This window comes from Rhinoderma darwinii, chromosome 6, assembly GCF_050947455.1.
Source record: "Rhinoderma darwinii isolate aRhiDar2 chromosome 6, aRhiDar2.hap1, whole genome shotgun sequence".
Classification (NCBI taxonomy): domain Eukaryota; kingdom Metazoa; phylum Chordata; class Amphibia; order Anura; family Rhinodermatidae; genus Rhinoderma; species Rhinoderma darwinii.
In genome coordinates, this window is record NC_134692.1 from 51,604,810 (window position 1) to 51,623,436 (window position 18,627).

The following is an 18,627-nucleotide window of genomic DNA, read 5'->3' on the forward strand; positions in this document are numbered from 1 at the left end:
AGAGAAATTCTTGTCCGAGGACATTAAATTTTGTGTCGGTTAAAGTCAAACTAGCTAGTGTCTACAAGAATGTACAAAAAAGTTAACATTGTAAAAGCGTACAATCCCCCAGAATTCAGAAATCGCCAGTAAAACAAGTCGGCAAGGAGTCTTGTTAAGTCATTGAAGAGTTTCACTTACCTATGTTGTATTTATTTCTGTGGAAAGCAGGGAAATATTGGTGACAAATAATATGGTTATCGTGACAGCGTGCACGGGCTTAGAAAATTTTCCAAAATTTGATAAAAAGATAAATTACATTTTTCCTTTACAAAAACAAGTATATGTAGTTGTCAGTATAGTATTTCTTAGTAAAATTGCAAGGGAAAGTAAGTGAACCCTTTGCAATTATCTGGATTTAGTGGTCTGATTTTTATCTAAGTCACAATTATAGGCAAACACAATTTAACTAAACTAATAACACACAAACAAATGTACTGTTCATGTATTTTATTTAGCACATTGAGTAAGCATCCACAGTGCAGAGAGAAAAAGTAAGTGAACCCTTGAATTTAATAACCTATAGATCCCCTTTAGCAGCAATTACTTCCTGTAGCTGCAAACAGAATTTGCACAATGATAAGGAGGAATTTTGGACTATTCCTCCCTGCAAATGTGTTTACGTTTATCAATATTTTTGGTTTGTTTTGCGGATTAAGCCCTCTTCAGGTCATGCCACAACATCTCCATAGGGTTAAGGTCAGGGCTCTGACTTGGCCATTTCTCAAACTAAAATCTTCTTTTTCAACCATTCTTAAGTTGATATACTTGTGTGCTTTGTGTCATTTTCTTGTTGCATCATATAACATCTCATCAGCTTAAGACATTGGACTGCTGCCCTTACATTCTACTTTAAAATGTTTTGATATACCTTTGAATTCATTGCTCCCTCAATGAACACAAGGCCCTGAGGCAGCAAAGCAGCCCAAATCATGATGCTTCTTCCACTATGCTTCACAGTTGGGATGAGGTTTTAGTGTTGGTGTGCAGTATTCTTTTCTATCCAAACATAGCGTTGTGAATTCATGCTAAAAGGTTCCACTTTTATCTCATCTGTCCATAGAACATTTCCCAGAAGTAATTAATTAGGACATATAATTTTTTGGGGGGGATCAATACATAAGCAAGACATAATTCAAACATGAATAGACCAAAAAATGGTCTCAACTTCAAAAAATAATGAATGACCATGTAGACCAATTAGCCAAATAATTATATGTACTTTATTAGTCCATAGACATGGACAATTCCCCCCACAAATATATAAAAAGTTAAAACATAATTAAAACACAGACTCTAATAAGACCAACAAATGTCCCAGCCACAAAGCTATATAGTAGTATTGTATATAAGGAATGGCTCTCATGTAACCCAGGTAAAGTGTCTAGAACACAGTCCCAATTCTAACTAGAGCCAAAAGTTAAACCAAATATACGCGAATGAAGTCAATTACCTGTGGATGTCATGATGGATGCTGGAAGACTCACTAGAGAGACACCTCAGCATGCACTTCTCATGCTTCCTCAGGAGTGATCTTAAAGAGGCTCTGTCACCAGATTTTGCAACCCCTATCTGCTATTGCAGCAGATAGGCGCTGCAATGTAGATTACAGTAACGTTTTTATTTTATAAAAACGAGCATTTTTGGCCAAGTTATGACCATTTTTGTAGTTATGCAAATGAGGCTTGCAAAAGTCCAAGTGGGTGTGTTTAAAAGTAAAAGTCCAAGTGGGCGTGTATTATGTGCGTACATCGGGGCGTTTTTAATACTTTCACTAGCTGGGCGCTCTGATGAGAAGTAACATCCTCTTCTCTTCAGAACGCCCAGCTTGTGACAGTGCAGATCTGTGACGTCACTCACAGGTCCTGCAACGTGACGGCCACATCGGCACCAGAGGCTACAGTTGATTCTGCAGCAGCATCAGCGTTTGCAGGTAAGTCGATCTTACCTGCAAACGCTGATGCTGCTGCAGAATCAACTGTAGCCTCTGCTGCCGATGTGGCCGTCACGATGCAGGACCTGTGAGTGACGTCACAGATCTGCACTGTCACAAGCTGGGCGTTCTGAAGAGAAGAGGATGTTACTTCTCTTCACAGCGCCCAGCTAGTAAAAGTATTAAAAACGCCCCGATGTACGCACCTAATACACGCCCACTTGGACTTTTACTTTTAAACACACCCACTTGGACTTTTGCAAGCCTCATTTGCATAATTACAAAAATGGTCATAACTTGGCCAAAAATGCTCGTTTTTTAAAAATAAAAACGTTACTGTAATCTACATTGCAGCGCCGATCTGCTGCAATAGCAGATAGGGGTTGCAAAATCTGGTGACAGAGCCTCTTTAAAAGGACGCCCACAACTAGGTAAAGTCACAACAGTCCTGAAGTTTCTCTATTTGAATGAATACAATGAATAAGCATGAATTGATGTACAGGTCTTTAGCAATAATTTTGTAGCCTTTTCCAGCTTCATGCGTCTCTATAACATATCTTCTGAGGTCTTCTGAAAGTTGTTTGCCTTGAGGTATGGTTCACACTAACCAATCTTTCCTGACAAGAAAAGATTTGTCACTAACCATGCTTTGTGTACCTTTATTTATTGAGCAAAGCACCTGTGAAACCCACACTTCCAAATCTCATCTTAACTGCAACACCTTTTTGCCAATGAGCTCTTGGAAAAGTAATTAAAGAGGCTCCGTCACCACATTATAAGTGCCCTATCGCTTACATAATGTGATCAGCTCTGTAATGTAGATCACAGCAGTGGTTTTTATTTAGAAAAAATATATCAATTTTGACAGAGTTATGACCTATTTTAGATTTATGCTAATGACTTTCTTAATAGATAACTGGGTGGATTTTTACTTTTTGACCAAGTGGGCATTATAAAGAGAAGTGTATGACACTGACCAATCAGCGTCATACACTTCTCTCCATTCATGTACTCAGACATCGTGATCTCGCGAGATCACGCTTGCTGTCACTTACTCACACATTAACGTTACTGAAGTGTCTTGAGAGTGAATATACATCGCTTCCAGCCAGGACGCAATGTCTATTCACAATACCGACACTTCGGTAACGTTTGTGTGGGTCTTACAGCACAGCAAGCATGATCTCATGAGATCACGCTGTAAATGACAGCACAGCGTGATCTCGATGTGCTGTGCTGTAAGTCCACAAGGCATAGGAGAGACCCCAGGTAGTTGGCGGGCACAGTATACAATAGAAAGAGAAAGGAATTGCCTGCAGGCAATAGAGCCCAATTTCCCAACTACAACAATAGTTATGAACAAAACTTTATTAAGCTACGTATAGCAAGACAAAACCACATAGATTACCATTAAAATTATCACTACCTAAGACCAGATATAGAAGTAGTTTGCCTGTATAGGTGTAGGCATGAAGTAGGTATAGGTTAGAAGCGTGAACTTCTATTATTAGCAATTTAAATTATTAAATTGTCTAATAAATAGCCAGTAGATCCGGTTTTCGGTAGGTATTAAAAAATGAACAGCCCCCCCGACATGTTTCGCTACTGAGTAGCGTCCTCAGGGGTACATGGGGCTAAAAGTGCTAAAAATGCTGTAAGTCCCACACAAATGTTACCGAAGTGTCGGGATTGTGAATAGATGTCGCGTCCTGGCTGGAAGTGATATCTATTCACTCTCAAGGCACTTCAGTAACATTAATGTGTGAGTAACAGCACAGCGTGATCTCGCGAGATCACGATGTCTGAGTACATGATTGGAGAGAAGTGTATGACGCTGATTAGTCAGCGTCATACACTTCTCTTTACAACGCCCACTTGGTTAAAAAGTAAAAACACGCCCAGTTTTCTATTAAGAAAGTCATTGGCATAAATCTAAAATAGGTCATAACTCCGTCAAAATTGATTGTTTTTCAAAATAAAAACCACTGCTGTGATCTACAGTACAGCACTGATCACATTATATAGGAGATAGGGCACTTATAATGTGGTGACAGAGCCTCTTTAAGACAGAGGTTCACTTACTTTTTCTCCCTGGACTGTAAATGTTTATTCAATGTGCTCTAAAAAAGACATGAACAGAACAACTGTTTGTGTGTCATTAGTTAGATTGTACTGGTCTATAATTGGGACTTAGATAACAATCAAACCACATTTTATAAGTAATCAATGTAGAAATCCAGATAATTCCAAAGATTTACTTGCTTTTTCTAGCAACTGTATATTGATGGGACTCTATGAAGATTTCTTGTGCTCTGGTACTTGCTGAAGCATTTTAAACATGTTAGACTAGGCACATTTCCTGTAATATGGAGAATTGAACCCACAAAGTATTGTAGAGGGCACTGTGGTATTGTAGTTGTTGTTTTTTTTTTTGGCCTCTCACTATTCGCATTTCAATTTTTGATGTATGGTACTAGATAACTCATTATATTAGCATTGATAATGGTGGACCAGCGTCAGAAGCTCTACGAATGTGCAATATGTAGGATCAGTAGCAGTCAATAACTTGCCTTAAAGAGGCTCTGTCACCGCATTATAAGTGCCCTATCTCCTACATAAGGAGATCGGCGCTATAATGTAGATGACAGCAGTGCTTTTTATTTAGAAAAACGATTTATTTTTACCACTTTATGAGCGATTTTTAGCTTTATGCTAATTAGTTTCTTAATGCCCAAGTGGGCGTGTTTTTACTTTAGACCAAGTGGGCGTTGTACAGAGGAGTGTATGACGCTGACCAATCAGCGTCATACACTTCTCTCCATTCATTTGCACTGCACTAGCGATATAGCTATATCGCTATGTGCAGCTGCATACACACACACTAACATTACTGCAGTGTCCTGATAATGAATATACATTACCTCCAGCCAGGACGTGATGTGTATTCAGAATCCTGACACGTCTGAAACTTTTCTGTGAGATTTCCAGCAAGGCAAATGTAATCTCGCGAGATTACGATGTAAACTGTCATTTAAAACGAGATTACGTTTGCCTTGCTGGAAATCTCACAGAAAAGATTCAGACGTGTCAGATTTCTGAATACACATGACGTCCTGGCTGGAGGTAATGTATATTCATTATGCAGAATCCGTGAGAAAACAATTGTGGCATGCACCATCAGATGCCATATTACTGAGCTAATCTCCCCGAGAAGCAATGTTTCTATAGGAGAATATGATGCCATACAGAAGCACCATACAACACCACACACAAGGTCTACAGCTCTGTAATATAGAGCCGTAGAGACTCCGTGCACACAGCATTTTCTTCTGGCAGCATGTATTTAGAATTGATGCAGCAAAGGTAATAAGGTATTCACAGACCTACGGATCCACCACTATAAAGTATAACATGCCAGACATCATATGTATTATTTTCAAAAACGTGTAAAAATAACTTCAAGAGAAGATATTTTATGAATTTGTTTGTCAAAGCTTTGATATTGTACAGAAGATAGTATCATTTCCTCATCTATGAAAATACCTATTCTGGTACAGCAAATATTTCCCTGAAAAACATTAATCTCCTGAACTCGATCAGCAGGAAATGATAATATATTTGAGATATTATTAGCGCAGAGCATTTCTGCATAGCTGGCGACACATACTTCTACGTCTATACATTCTTTTTACAAGTATAAGCAAATGAAAGCAATGTTCCCCCTATTAATTATGCATTTTTTCCAAATACTCTATACATATTGAATTAAAACAATCATGTAGTGAATTTATAGTAATACAAGACGTTTTAAAAAAGACTTGCGTTATACATTGGTAAACTTTGAATGCTGTTTCCAGGTGTACATAAGTACTAGATTTGTTAAAGGGACTGCCTTGAATACATATTTACTGTGCTTGAATAAAGCGAAATAAAACTATAGCTTACAAAAGAACAAAATTGAATTTGATATAAAAAATATCTGTTTAATTAAAGTTTTCATTTTTCAAACAGAAAGAATACTGTTGTAGATGATTCAAAGCACAACCGCGCCTTCACTGAGTTTTGCCATATGACCTTCAAAAGCTCAGGATCTGACTACACACTAGATCCTGAGCCTTGTTAGTATTGTTCATGTCATATGGCAAATCTCGAGAATGTGTCACACAGCAGAGCAAACGTGCTACAGAGCAGTAGGCACTATGTGTACATATAGTGCTCTGTATGACGCTACATTATGGAGAATATGGATTCATAAAACAATATGGATTCATACCACCCTGTATGCCTCTGTAAGAAAACATTTCCAATACAATTCGTTACTCTATGTCTTTAGGTAGACCTATGCAGTGATAGAAAGCTCAGTGAAATAATGTTAACTATCTACAATGCAACTCTCTTGCCAGTCACCCCAAACTATGATGACCAATTTGAAATGTTATCATATTGCCTGACTCCTCGGTTAAGCTGCAGGGACTGGACATGTCATGTCCAACAAAAGATAACTGCTAATATGCACTATGCTTTGTCCTTATGCCATATATATCATAAATGCTATGTGAATGAAACTAGGTGGACCTGCTATTCACGTAAAAAATCATAGCTGGCTTTATCAGGTTGGGATGGTCCCATGGACAATACTCCAAGTGGACGCCAATTTTTTTGTATGTGCATGGGAGTTCAGTGCCTAGAGGTGAAGTGATCGGTAACAAGTCCGGCAACTAATTTTGCAATACTCGCTGTGTTCTTTGTACCCAAAGTATCCCTTGCTTGTTTCATCCTGCTACAGATGAACTATTTACTAATGAGCTATTAATGTTTCTTATCAAGTCTTACTTAATATCCTTTCCTTGTTCTGTACTCTCTTCCAGAGCATGATCTCCTCCATTGTTAACAGTACATACTATGCCAATGTGTCATCTACTAAATGTCATGAATTTGGGAGATGGTATAAAAAATTCAAGAAGATGAAAGGTAATTTTCTTTATCTGTTTCTGTTTTTTTAAAACATGGGCTCAAAACATTTTTGAAAAGGGTTGTATGTAATAAGCCATGATTATAAGCTATTGAGATGTTTTCATAGGACACTACCTATCCATGTTGCTACTGGGGTAAAGGGTCCTTGTATTCAATGATACTTGGGTACCATCTGAGGTCACATGTCCTTGGTAATCATTCTATATATAGCACACTTAAGGCCCTTTTGCACTGGCCAATTATCGGGCAAACGAACGTTCAAAGAACGCTCGTTCCCAATAATTGCCCTGTGTAAACAGGGCAACAATCAGCAGATGAACGAGCAAACCTTCGTTCATCAGCTGATCATATCATTTTAAAAGTGCAAAATATTATCGTTGGCGACAGCACATCTCTCTGTGTAAACAGGGAGACGCGCTGCCAACTTGATACAAATGTATGTGGACGAGCGATCGGGGTAACGAGTGCTCCTCCCCATACTAGCTCCTTGTGAAAGTAGCAAACGAGCACTGGTGTAAAAGTACCTTTAGACTTCTGTATCAAGATTATCCTAAAACAAAAGTTTTAAAATTGAGACTGCCTGAATATTGACTTTAATTTTTTTTTAATTCATATCTTTTTTAATGTAACAATTGTATTCAAGAGTTGTCATTGATGAAACAAATATAGCAAAGACTACAATTTCACAACACGACATCTGCAGAACAAAAACCTTGATTTTAATGAGGTCAAGGATCCGAGCAGTGTTTTTCAGACATTGTCTATGCGTACAATTTAAAGAGCCGCTCTTATTGGCTTTCTAATATTGCATTGTTTCCTAAGCCAGCTCATGAACACAAGTGAGTGGAGAGGGTCCAGGGTGGTGAGTTAGGTAAACAGATTTTGCTTTTAAAGGGTTCAAGTGCTTTTGATCTCCATACAAAGATTTAGGATCCTGTAGAAAATGCAGGGGCCATGAGACAAGGCAATATTAGAATTGTTTCATGAAAATACATCCCTTTCTAATCTTGATAGGGAAATAATGGCTGTTTTGTAAGCACTCGCCTATCAAACAAGCCATTGTTGTAGGAAATTGTTATAGGTTATCTATCTTATTTCTTTAGGAATATCCAGCTTTAGTATCCCCCTCTCCAGGTTGTTTAGCATTTCTCATTGTCAATGAAGGACAAAGGGAAGGTCTAGACAAACATTCTTTATGCAGCTTAGGCTCTGTTCACATCTACGTTGGGGTCCCGTTCTGACGTTCCGTCAGAGCTTTCCGTCACAACGAGATCCTGAACAGACAGAAACTTTCATTGGTGATGGATCTGATGCCTGTGGTTTCCGTTTGTCTCTGTTGTCGCTGTTGTGCACCACACCCGTCATTTTGCCGGAAGCAATAGTGCCATCGACTACGCTATTGCTTCCGGCAAAACGACGGGTCCGGTCTGCACAACAGAGACAAACGGAAACCACGGGCACCGGATCCGTCACCATTGAAATCAATGGTGATGGAAACGGAAACCTCTGGTTTCCGTCTGTGTTAGTTTGTGTCTGTTCAGGGTCCCGTTCTGACGGAAAGCTCAGACGGAACGTCAGAACGGGACCCCAACGCAGATGTGAACAGAGCCTTACCTGTGTTTTTTATTTTCCTTTTATCTTTTTCTCAGCAGCTCTGAATCCATCTAAACCATAACTATATTTTGACTGTGTTTAAAATGTAGATATGATCAGATGTGGACAGGAAGGAGCAGCTGACACAAAGATCAGTGATTCCTATCTAAACATTTTTTGTGGAAGCAGTTTATTTATAGTTATCTGTATAAAATATATGTGTATGGTTGTAGCCAAAGAAAACATGCATACTGTATGTTTCTATTCCAGTAAGTAGTAGTAAGTGACACTCCTCTGCTACTCAGGGAGGAGATCCACTAACAAATAGCAACTCTCGCACTAGCATTCCGTGTCCATTCATGTATCTACAATGTATGGCAACCGGCAGCTTTCCCCAGCAGTAACAGATCAGATCAGACAAAACCTTTAACTCCTTAGCGCAAAATGACGTACATATATGTCATCAGCAGGGTGTAGTTTCCACACTATATCGTTGATTATGTCGGCACAACAGTTGAGATTGACAACCACACTCCCACACATTTACATCCAGGATTAATAAAGACTCTACTCCCTAGTTACACCACAATCAATACTGATCACAGTGCATACAAAGCATCAGCCCAGTCATCGCGATTGCCATGATTGAATGGGAAATACTGACAGCCTTGGGGCTAATGAAGGCTCCCAGGGCTATCTAGTATTAGTCTCTGTTAGGCCATACCTAAGGAATTTTACATGCACAATTTTACATACAGTAATGTACTGTCATATAAATATATGACCGTAAATAATGTGTAAAAACATTTCTAAAAGTAAAAGTCCCCTTATGGGCTAAAAAAAAATAATTAAAAAATAATTAAATTAAATAAATTATTATAAATATTACACCGAAATGTGAAAAAATACATTAAATATATATTTAGATAAATAAGTCTGTTTCATAAAAAATATAAAAATAGTTAAAAATATATACATATTTTATCTGTGTACTTTGCAAAAAGAAATGTAATAATAATGGAATAGTTTTTTTTATGCATCCCGCCATTATAAAAATTAATATCAATGAAAAGCTACCATATATGTACCAGAAAATTATGCCTTAAAATAAAAAAAACCCATCCCACGAAAAACAAGGCTTTAAATAGCTATGTAGCCTTATTGCATAAAAAGTTATAACTGATGAAATGCGAGCAGGCAAACAGTGAACAATTCTCACACGACAGTATTTAGGTCAGTATATTTCAGCAGTATTTAAAAGTCAAAGACAGGAGTGGGTCTAAAACAGGGAAGAGATGCATATTTTTTTATTACACTTTTTCTCTGTGTAGGTTCCACTCCTGGCTGTGGCTTACCAATACTGATGCAAAAGAATGACCAAATACTGCCATGTGAAAGAGACCTTAAAGGTAATATTGGCAAGGTCCTTATGGTTAAACAAACATGGTATACTTGTAAGTGGTCTATTTTATGACGCCTCTTAAAGAGTTTCTCATTATAAAGTCCCAAGATTTAAAAATTAAGGCCTTTTTACAATGGGCAAATTATCTGGCAAACGAGCATTCATAGAACGCTCATTCGGGATTATTGCTGTGGCAACGATCAGTCAGGAACGAGCAGCCATTTATTAGCTGAATGTATTGTTTATGCAGTCTAAAATATTATCATTGTTAGCAGCACATCTCCCTGTGCTGTCAGCATGATAGGAATGTATGGGGACGGGCGATCAAAGTCATGAGCTCACATCCCCATAAATAGATCCTTGTGAAAGGAGCAAACGAGCGCAGATAAACGAGCTATCTTGTTGATCGGCGCTCGTTTAAAAGGCCCACGTCGGGCCGTGTAAAGGGGGTTTTACCATGGCCGATTATCGTGCAGATGAGCGTTCATAGAACTCTCGTTGCCGATAATTGCCCTGTGTAAACAGGAAAACCTTCAGCAGCTCGATCACCTGCTGGTCGTATAGTTTTAAAAAAGTTAAATATTATTGTTGTCGGCAGCAGATCTTCCTGTGTAAACAGGGAGAGGCGCTGCCGACATGATAATAATGTATGGGGACAAGCGATCAGAGTAACGACCGCTTGTCCCCATCCATTGCTCCATGTGACAGTAGCAAACGAACGCCGATGTCTCGTTGATCGGCGCTCGCTGCACCAACCGAATATCTGTCCATGTAAAAGGCCCTTAAGAGAGATTAGGTTAGAATGCTTGTTATCTCACCTATCCTGTTTTTGATCACATGTTAATGTCTTGTTTAACACGACAGTTGGTGCATCGTAAATGTCTCTTAATCAAAGCCATCCATACTTTTTTCCTAAGTACTAACTTCTTGCTGACACACGAATTACCCATACCTAAGGGCCTCAGACTTTTACTTTGCAAGAAATACCACTGCATTGTATCACCAGATCTGCAGGTTTTATATATATATATATATATATATATATATATATATATATATATATATATATATATATATATATATATATATATATATATATATATATATATATATTCTGGGTTTTTCCAGTGTTCAATCAGACAGCTAAAATAGATATAACTTATTCTGACATGTGTCATATTTGATAGCAGAGAAACAAAAATACATTAATAATGTTTACATTAGAGTAAGAAGTTTAATATAAATTAAAAAGATCCTATGGGATAACATCTAATCTGTATCATACCTGTGCAATATTGCTGTTGTAATATATATTTAAATCCTAATTTTTGATAGATATAATCCCAATCTATATAAAGTATAAACTGACATCTGTAAAAAATTTAATGGCCTGTGGTAGGATATAGAGTTACTAGTTGTGTCCAGTGCTATATATATATATATACACAGGGTGGGCCATTTATATGGATACACCTAAATAAAATGGTAATGGTTGGTGATATTAACTTCCTGTTTGTGGCACATTAGTATATGGGAGGGGGGAAACTTTTCCAACTGGGTGTTGACCATGGCGGTCATTTTGAAGTCGGCCATTTTGTATCCAACTTTAGTTTTTTCAATGGGAAGAGGGTCATGTGACACATCAAACTTATCGAGAATTTCACAAGAAAAACAATGGTGTGCTTGGTTTTAATGTTACTTTATTCTTTCATGAGTTATTTACAAGTTTCTGACCACTTATAAAATATGTTCAAAGTGCTGCCCATTGTGTTGGATTGTCAATGCAACCCTCTTCTCCCACTCTTCACACACTGATAGCAACACCGCAGAAGAAATGCTAGCACAGGCTTCCAGTATCCATAGTTTCAGTTGCTGCACATCTCGTATCTTCACAGAATAGACAATTGCCTTCAGATGACCCCAAAGATAAAAGTCTAAGGGGGTCAGATCGGGAGGCATTTCTTCTGCGGTGTTGCTATCAGTGTGTGAAGAGTGGGAGAAGAGGGTTGCATTGACAATCCAACACAATGGGCAGCACTTTGAACACATTTTATAAGTGGTCAGAAACTTGTAAATAACTCATGAAAGAATAAAGTAATGTTAAAACCAAGCACACCATTGTTTTTCTTGTGAAATTCTCAATAAGTTTGATGTGTCATATGACCCTCTTTCCATTGAAAAAACTAAAGTTGGATACAAAATGGCCGACTTCAAAATGGCCGCCATGGTCAACACCCAGCTTAAAAAGTTTCCCCCCTCCCATATACTAATGTGCCACAAACAGGAAGTTAATATCACCAACCATTCCCATTTTATTTAGGTGTATCCATATAAATGGCCCACCCTGTATATATATATATATATATATAATGATAAAATGTAGCATGTTATGCGTGCATATTATCCAATAGAACATCTATCTTAATAACGTTTTCTGTTATTTGTAGTTGAACGGGATAATCTAACAGAGTACTGCGTACTGGGTCAACGACCAACACACCTATCAAATATCAACCAGTTGGCAAGCCTAGGAAAGAGCAATGAACAAGCTCCTCAAAGTCCACTTTATCACAGCACCCCGATTAGAAGTCAAGTACCAGGCCTGCAGCCAATAATGAACCCTGGACTCTTGTCTCCTCAGCTCAGTCCTTCACTGGTACGACAGCAAATAGCTATGGCACACTTAATAAACCAACAGATAGCTGTCAGCAGACTTTTAGCCCATCAACATCCTCAGGCCATCAACCAGCGGTTTCTAAATCATCCACCAATTCCGAGACCTGTCAAAGTAGAAACCAGCAACTCTTCAGTGGAAGTCTCTCCAGATATCTACCAACAAGTCCGGGATGAGCTGAAAAGAGCAAGTGTGTCTCAAGCTGTTTTTGCAAGAGTGGCCTTCAATCGTACACAGGTAAATTTTATTTGATTATTTTTTTACACCTACTGACTAAACAATACGCAGGAATGTAATGTATGTGTAGAAGATGAATATGAAGGTTTTCACTTAAAGAGGCTCTGTCACCACATTATAAGTGCCCTATCTCCTACATAAGGAGATGGGCGCTATAATGTAGGTGACAGCAGTGTTTTTTATTTAGAAAAACGATCTATTTTTACAACTTTACGAGCGATTTTTAGCTTTATGCCAATCAGCGTCATACACTTCTCTCCATTCATTTACACAGCACTAGCAATATAGCTATATCGCTATGTGCAGCCACATACACAAACACTAACATTACTGCAGTGTCCTGACAATGAATATACATTACCTCCAGCCAGGACGGGATGTGTATTCAGACTCCTGACACTTCTGAATCTTTTCTATGAGATTTCCAGCAAGGCAAACGTAATTTCGTTTGAAATGACAGGTTACATCGTAATCTCACGAGATTACGCTTGCCTTGCTGTAATTCTCACAGAGACGCTACAGAAGTGTCAGGAGTCTGAATAAACATCACGTCCTGGCTGGAGGTAATGTATATTCATTGTCAGGACACTGCAGTAATGTTATAGTGTGTTTATGTGGCTGCACATAGCGATATAGCTATATCGCTAGGGCTGTGTAAATGAATGGCGAGAAGTGTATGACGCTGATTGGTCGCTGATTGGTCAGTGTCATACACTCCTCTGTACAACGCCCACTTGGTCTAAAGTAAAAACACACCCACTTGGGCATTAAGAAACTAATTAGCAGAAAGCTAAAAATCGCTCATAAAGTGGTAAAAATAGATCGTTTTTCTAGATAAAAACACTGCTGTCACCTACATTATAGCACCCATCTACTTATATAGGAGATAGGGCTCTTATAATGTGGTGACAGAGTCTCTTTAAATAAAAACATGCATGTCTCTTGTTCAAGAATATGTACACCTGGAAACTCAAAATACTGCAGATCTCAGTATTGCTAATTTCTTTGATCAGATCTGCATAGATGGAAATACTCAAGGGAAATTTCATTTCAAGACAAGATGAGATGTTTTAGAAAATTCTAATGTAGGTCATAGGATGTGAAGTGAAATTCAAGAATTAGGAGAGATTTTAATCAAGCTTTTTGGTGCATTTTTCATGATGTATTACTTTTCATGCTGATGGATGTACTGAGTAGCATAGCACTGTACAGTATATAAGCTAAATAGACGATATAGATTAATATTTCATAAGGACTTAAGTTACCATTAGAATATGTCACGTAATCATCTCTCAATTATGAATTTTAGATGTTTTTACTTGACTTTAATTAGGACCTTTGTATTTTACATTTCTTAAAGGTTCTTAGATTTCTCAAAGTAAATATATATGAGACAATATCGGGTCTAGCTTGACCTGTATACAAGTGTTGTATTTCCTACCACTGTGATTTTAGTGATAGATTACAAGAGACAGTTATTAATTTTAAAACTGTAAAACAATTCCAGAATAGATTACTAATTCACACAAAATAAACTGCATCATATGTTTGGAAACAGTCTGAAAGAGTTATAAAGTGACAACTGATATTGGTGTCATCACTAGAGGGGTTCTAACTTCTTGGAGACAGAGATGGACATGTTTGAATTCACAGCCTCTTCCAGGTTGCACCATGGCACTTAATTAGGGATTTAAATCAGGACCATGGGAAATTTATCTATATATATATATACATATATATATATATATATACATATATATATATATATACATATATATATATATGCATACATATATATATATATATATATATATATATATATATATATATATATATATAGGTAAAGAATAGGTCAGTATACACTAACCATGTATTCCTACATTGAAATACTTCATTTCAAACTTTTTTTCCTCACAGGACATGTATAACTTTGTAACTAAATATGATTTTATTGTCATAACACATTTAAAAAGAAAAATGACGCAACTCTGCATTGAGTCTTGATTAAAAATGTTCTACCATTTTGTCTACAAATACTATGTAGACATATGTGTCTCCATGGTAACTGACTATAAGGGCACGGCCAGACGTGGCAGAGTGTTTCCGCTGCAAATGTTGGTGCAGATTTGGGGCAATTACGCAACGAATCTGCACCAACATTTGCATATTTTACAGGTAATTCAGATGTTGCAGAAAACACAGCGGTCTTGCCACAGATTTCAGTTTTTGCATTGCAAAGGCTGAAATCCGCAGTCAAATTCCGCTTCTTCTCCGCAACAGACAGTGCATGCTGAGGAAGGAAAATTCTGCACCGCAGCCTATGGTCCGCAGTGGAGTTTTCCGCAACATCTGAACTAACTTGCCTAAAAATTTATTGAGACAATTGTAAAAAACGGGCGCTGGAGAATTCCACTGCGTACTGTCCGCAGCGGAATTCCACACCAATTCCGCCACGTATGAACGTGCCCTTCACATACCATGTGTATAGTAGTCTGACCCTGCAGCCATATTCCTTTCCATTTGTCCCTTACTTTGTGCTAACGTGCATTCGATAGGTTAGCAAGAAGTAGGGGACAGAGAAAAAAGGGTAAGATTGCAGGATCACACTACACAAAGTACAGTATGTTTGTAGTCTGACTCATATAGGAGCTGTAAAAACAAAACAATAGGAATTTTTAATCAAGGCTTAACTTTTATTTTGAATGTATTGGGACAATTTTGTTTAAATGGACACTAACTTTTCAAACAACTTATGCTAATCTAGTAGTATATTTGAGATATATTGTTGTCAAGCAAAGTACATCCCTAGTTACAGAGCAGAGGAGATGGACTGCAGGAAGTGGGTGTGTGTGTGTGTGCATATGTGTGTGTGTGTGTGTGTGTGTGTCTTCACAGCCTGCCCATACAAGTCTATGTAGAAGGGAGAGGGAAGCAGGAAAAGCGAGCAGAAGCAGAGATGGAGGTACAGATGATGTCCATAGAAGTCTATGGTGAGGGGAAGGGGAGCAGAAGGAGAGAGCAGGAGTAGAGAACGGAGACACAGATGTTACTGACAATAGAAGTATTCTTGTGAGGGGAGGGGGGCAGAAGCAGAAAGTGGAGACACAGATGCTGCTGCCTATATAAGTCTATGGAGAGGAGGGGGGTCAGGAGAAGGTAGCCGGAGCATAGAGAGGAGAAACAGACGTGCTGCCCATAGTAGTCTATGGAAAAGGGAGAGGGGAGCCGGAGGAGGGAGCAGTGAGGGAGACAGACGCGGATGCTGCTACAAATACAAGTCTATGGAGGGTGAGAGGGAAGCATTAGGAGGGAGCAGGAGAAGAGAAAGAGACACTGTCCATACAAGTCTACAGAGAAGGGCGGGGGAGCAGGAGAAGGGAACAGGGAGAGATAGACATGCACACACAGATGTGCAGCAGCTTCTGGTAAGTCTTATATTTCACACCAGTGCTGGATTCTCAGTTACATGGCTCATTGCTGCTGTATAATCTTCTGCATGCTGCTGCAGCTTCTTTATACATAAAATATAGAGATATGAAAGCAGGATTCTTCTCTTCTATGTGTGCAGTGTATAGAAGACAGCAGTTAGGCTCCACCCACTAGCTCAGAGACAACTGAGAATTAGAGAGAGAGAGCCTGCAGAGGGGAAACTGCTAAATAAATGCAGGAGGAATGTCATATAATTGTCAGAAATATTGTTATTCCTTATGTACACACATACGATAGCTTATTCTGAAAAGGCACCTGAAATGTTAGGTATGCTTTAAATTGAACTTTTCCCTAAGTTTACACATTTCCTTTTTGGCATTTAGACATGGAATAACTCCTGTTTTGATATAACAGAGTTAGTGCATTGATTCCTATTGAGTAGCTTTTTGCATGAGTTAATGTATATGTAATTGAGGGAAAGCAGCACTCGCCAAGCACCATTGCTCCTTCAAAAATCTGATCGGTGGGGGTAACGAGAGTCAGACCCCCTCGATTTAAATATTAATGACCAATCCTGAGGATAGACAATCAATAGACAATCAATTTTCTTTCCGGTCAACACCTTTAGTCACTCTTTAGGCAGCTGCAGAAATGTATCTAACTTGCATATTTTGGGTCTGATCCTTTCCTTTCCCTTCCTTTTTCTGATATTTACCGTTTCAGGCTAGACAGATTTGTGAGGGTGACCTCTAAACATTTACAGAGTGCCTGCAGGTAGGGAAAGGGAGCGACAGCTTGCTTTGAATGTGAGAAAGATGTGTCTTTCCTTAATATTATATATTACAAAGTTTCATGTATTTACGTTTTATGCAAAACAAACAAAAAGTTATAATGGTAGGTGCACTATAAAATAGCAGTCCTTGTTAGGCTGCTGTGCTACCAACTTCCCCAGCTAAGTCATCATTTACTGGCAGCAGGATGCCAAAATGTCGCCACGCTTGCAAATCATGTCCATTCCAGTACCCTACTAGAGGAGATTTATTCTTACTCATGCAGATGGTCTGGCATTTTCAATAATGCAACTGGACCCTGAAAATGTTGGTTCATTGTGCATTTTTTTTTCTTTTTTATTAAAAAATGGACAAGTATTGATTGAACTTCACTGTATTTTAACACAACTTGCTGGAATTATTACAATGTAATTTGTGTATCAATTATGCTGTGCACCCCTTATTGAGGTAGCAGCTAAAATTTCAGAACCACTAACTGTAGAAAAGCAAAGTATAATGCTTTACATAATCACAGTGATGCGGTCTTAGGCTACGTTCACACTGAGTTTTTTTGACGAGTTTTTTGACGCGGAAACCGCGCCGCAAAACTCATGAAAAACGGCCCGAAAATGCCTCCCATTGATTTCAATGGGAGGCGGAGGCGTCTTTTTCCCGCGACCGGTAAAACCGCCTCGCGGGAGAAAGATGGGACATGCCCTATCTTCGGGCGTTTACGCCTCTCAGCTCCCATTGACTTCAATAGGAGGCAGAGAAAGCGTATTTCGCTGCGTTTTATGCCCGCAGTGCTCAATGGCCACGGGTGAAAAACGCAGTGAAAATCGGCGTGCAGGGAGAGGAAATCCTGCCTCAAACTTCCAAACTGAATTTTAAGGCAGAAATTCCACCTGCAAAATATTCCTGAAAACAGTCGAAAAATCGGAAGCAGAACGCCTCCAAACATCTGCCCATTGATTTCAATGGGAAAATGGCGTTCTGTTCCGAAGGAGTGTTTTTTGCGGCGTTTTTTACGCATGAAAAAACGCCCGCGAAAAAGAAGTGCAGGACACTTCTTGGGACGTTTTTGGAGCTGTTTTCCATAAAAAACAACGAAAAACGCAGCAAAAATCGCGAGTGGCACAAAAAACGTCTGAAAATCAGGAGCTGTTTTCTCTTGAAAACAGCTCCGTATTTTGAGACATTTTTTACTCTGCGTGTGAACATACCCTTACACTGCGCTAAACCTTCAGAAGTTCATAGAAGTAGAAATCTATTAAGGAAAAATTGTATATCACAACATTTGAAGGCATTCCCAAACTTGAACGTATTCCCTCTTAATTTTTATTAGGCCAGCAACCCATATACTTGAGTATGTTTGAAATTTACATGATGATATTTAGATAGTTGCATGGCAATAAAGTAGTACAACTTTACTTTTCTAAACAGAGCACAGCTCTTGGTGGTTTGGGGCACATTGCATGAGTTAAATGCATAATAGTGATATATCATATTTTTAAATATAATATTTTTTGGTACTAAAATTGCACAGTGCTGTATCCCACAGAAATGCACTTATTTA

The 18,627-nt window shown here is 38.4% G+C and overlaps 1 protein-coding gene across 3 annotated transcripts in view; it reads left to right on the plus strand.

Annotated features, from left to right (window-relative positions):
* The window catches only part of SATB2 (SATB homeobox 2), a 189,272-nt gene that overhangs the window by 93,381 nt on the left and 77,264 nt on the right, over nucleotides 1–18,627 (plus strand). For 2 of the 3 annotated variants that reach the window (XM_075831206.1, XM_075831208.1), the window contains exons 6-8: nucleotides 6,841–6,943; nucleotides 9,871–9,948; nucleotides 12,389–12,852. In XM_075831206.1, coding sequence (XP_075687321.1) covers nucleotides 6,841–6,943; nucleotides 9,871–9,948; nucleotides 12,389–12,852 — 645 coding nt within the window. The remainder of the gene's footprint in view (nucleotides 1–6,840; nucleotides 6,944–9,870; nucleotides 9,949–12,388; nucleotides 12,853–18,627) is intronic. The other variant, XM_075831207.1, reaches the window with a different exon arrangement.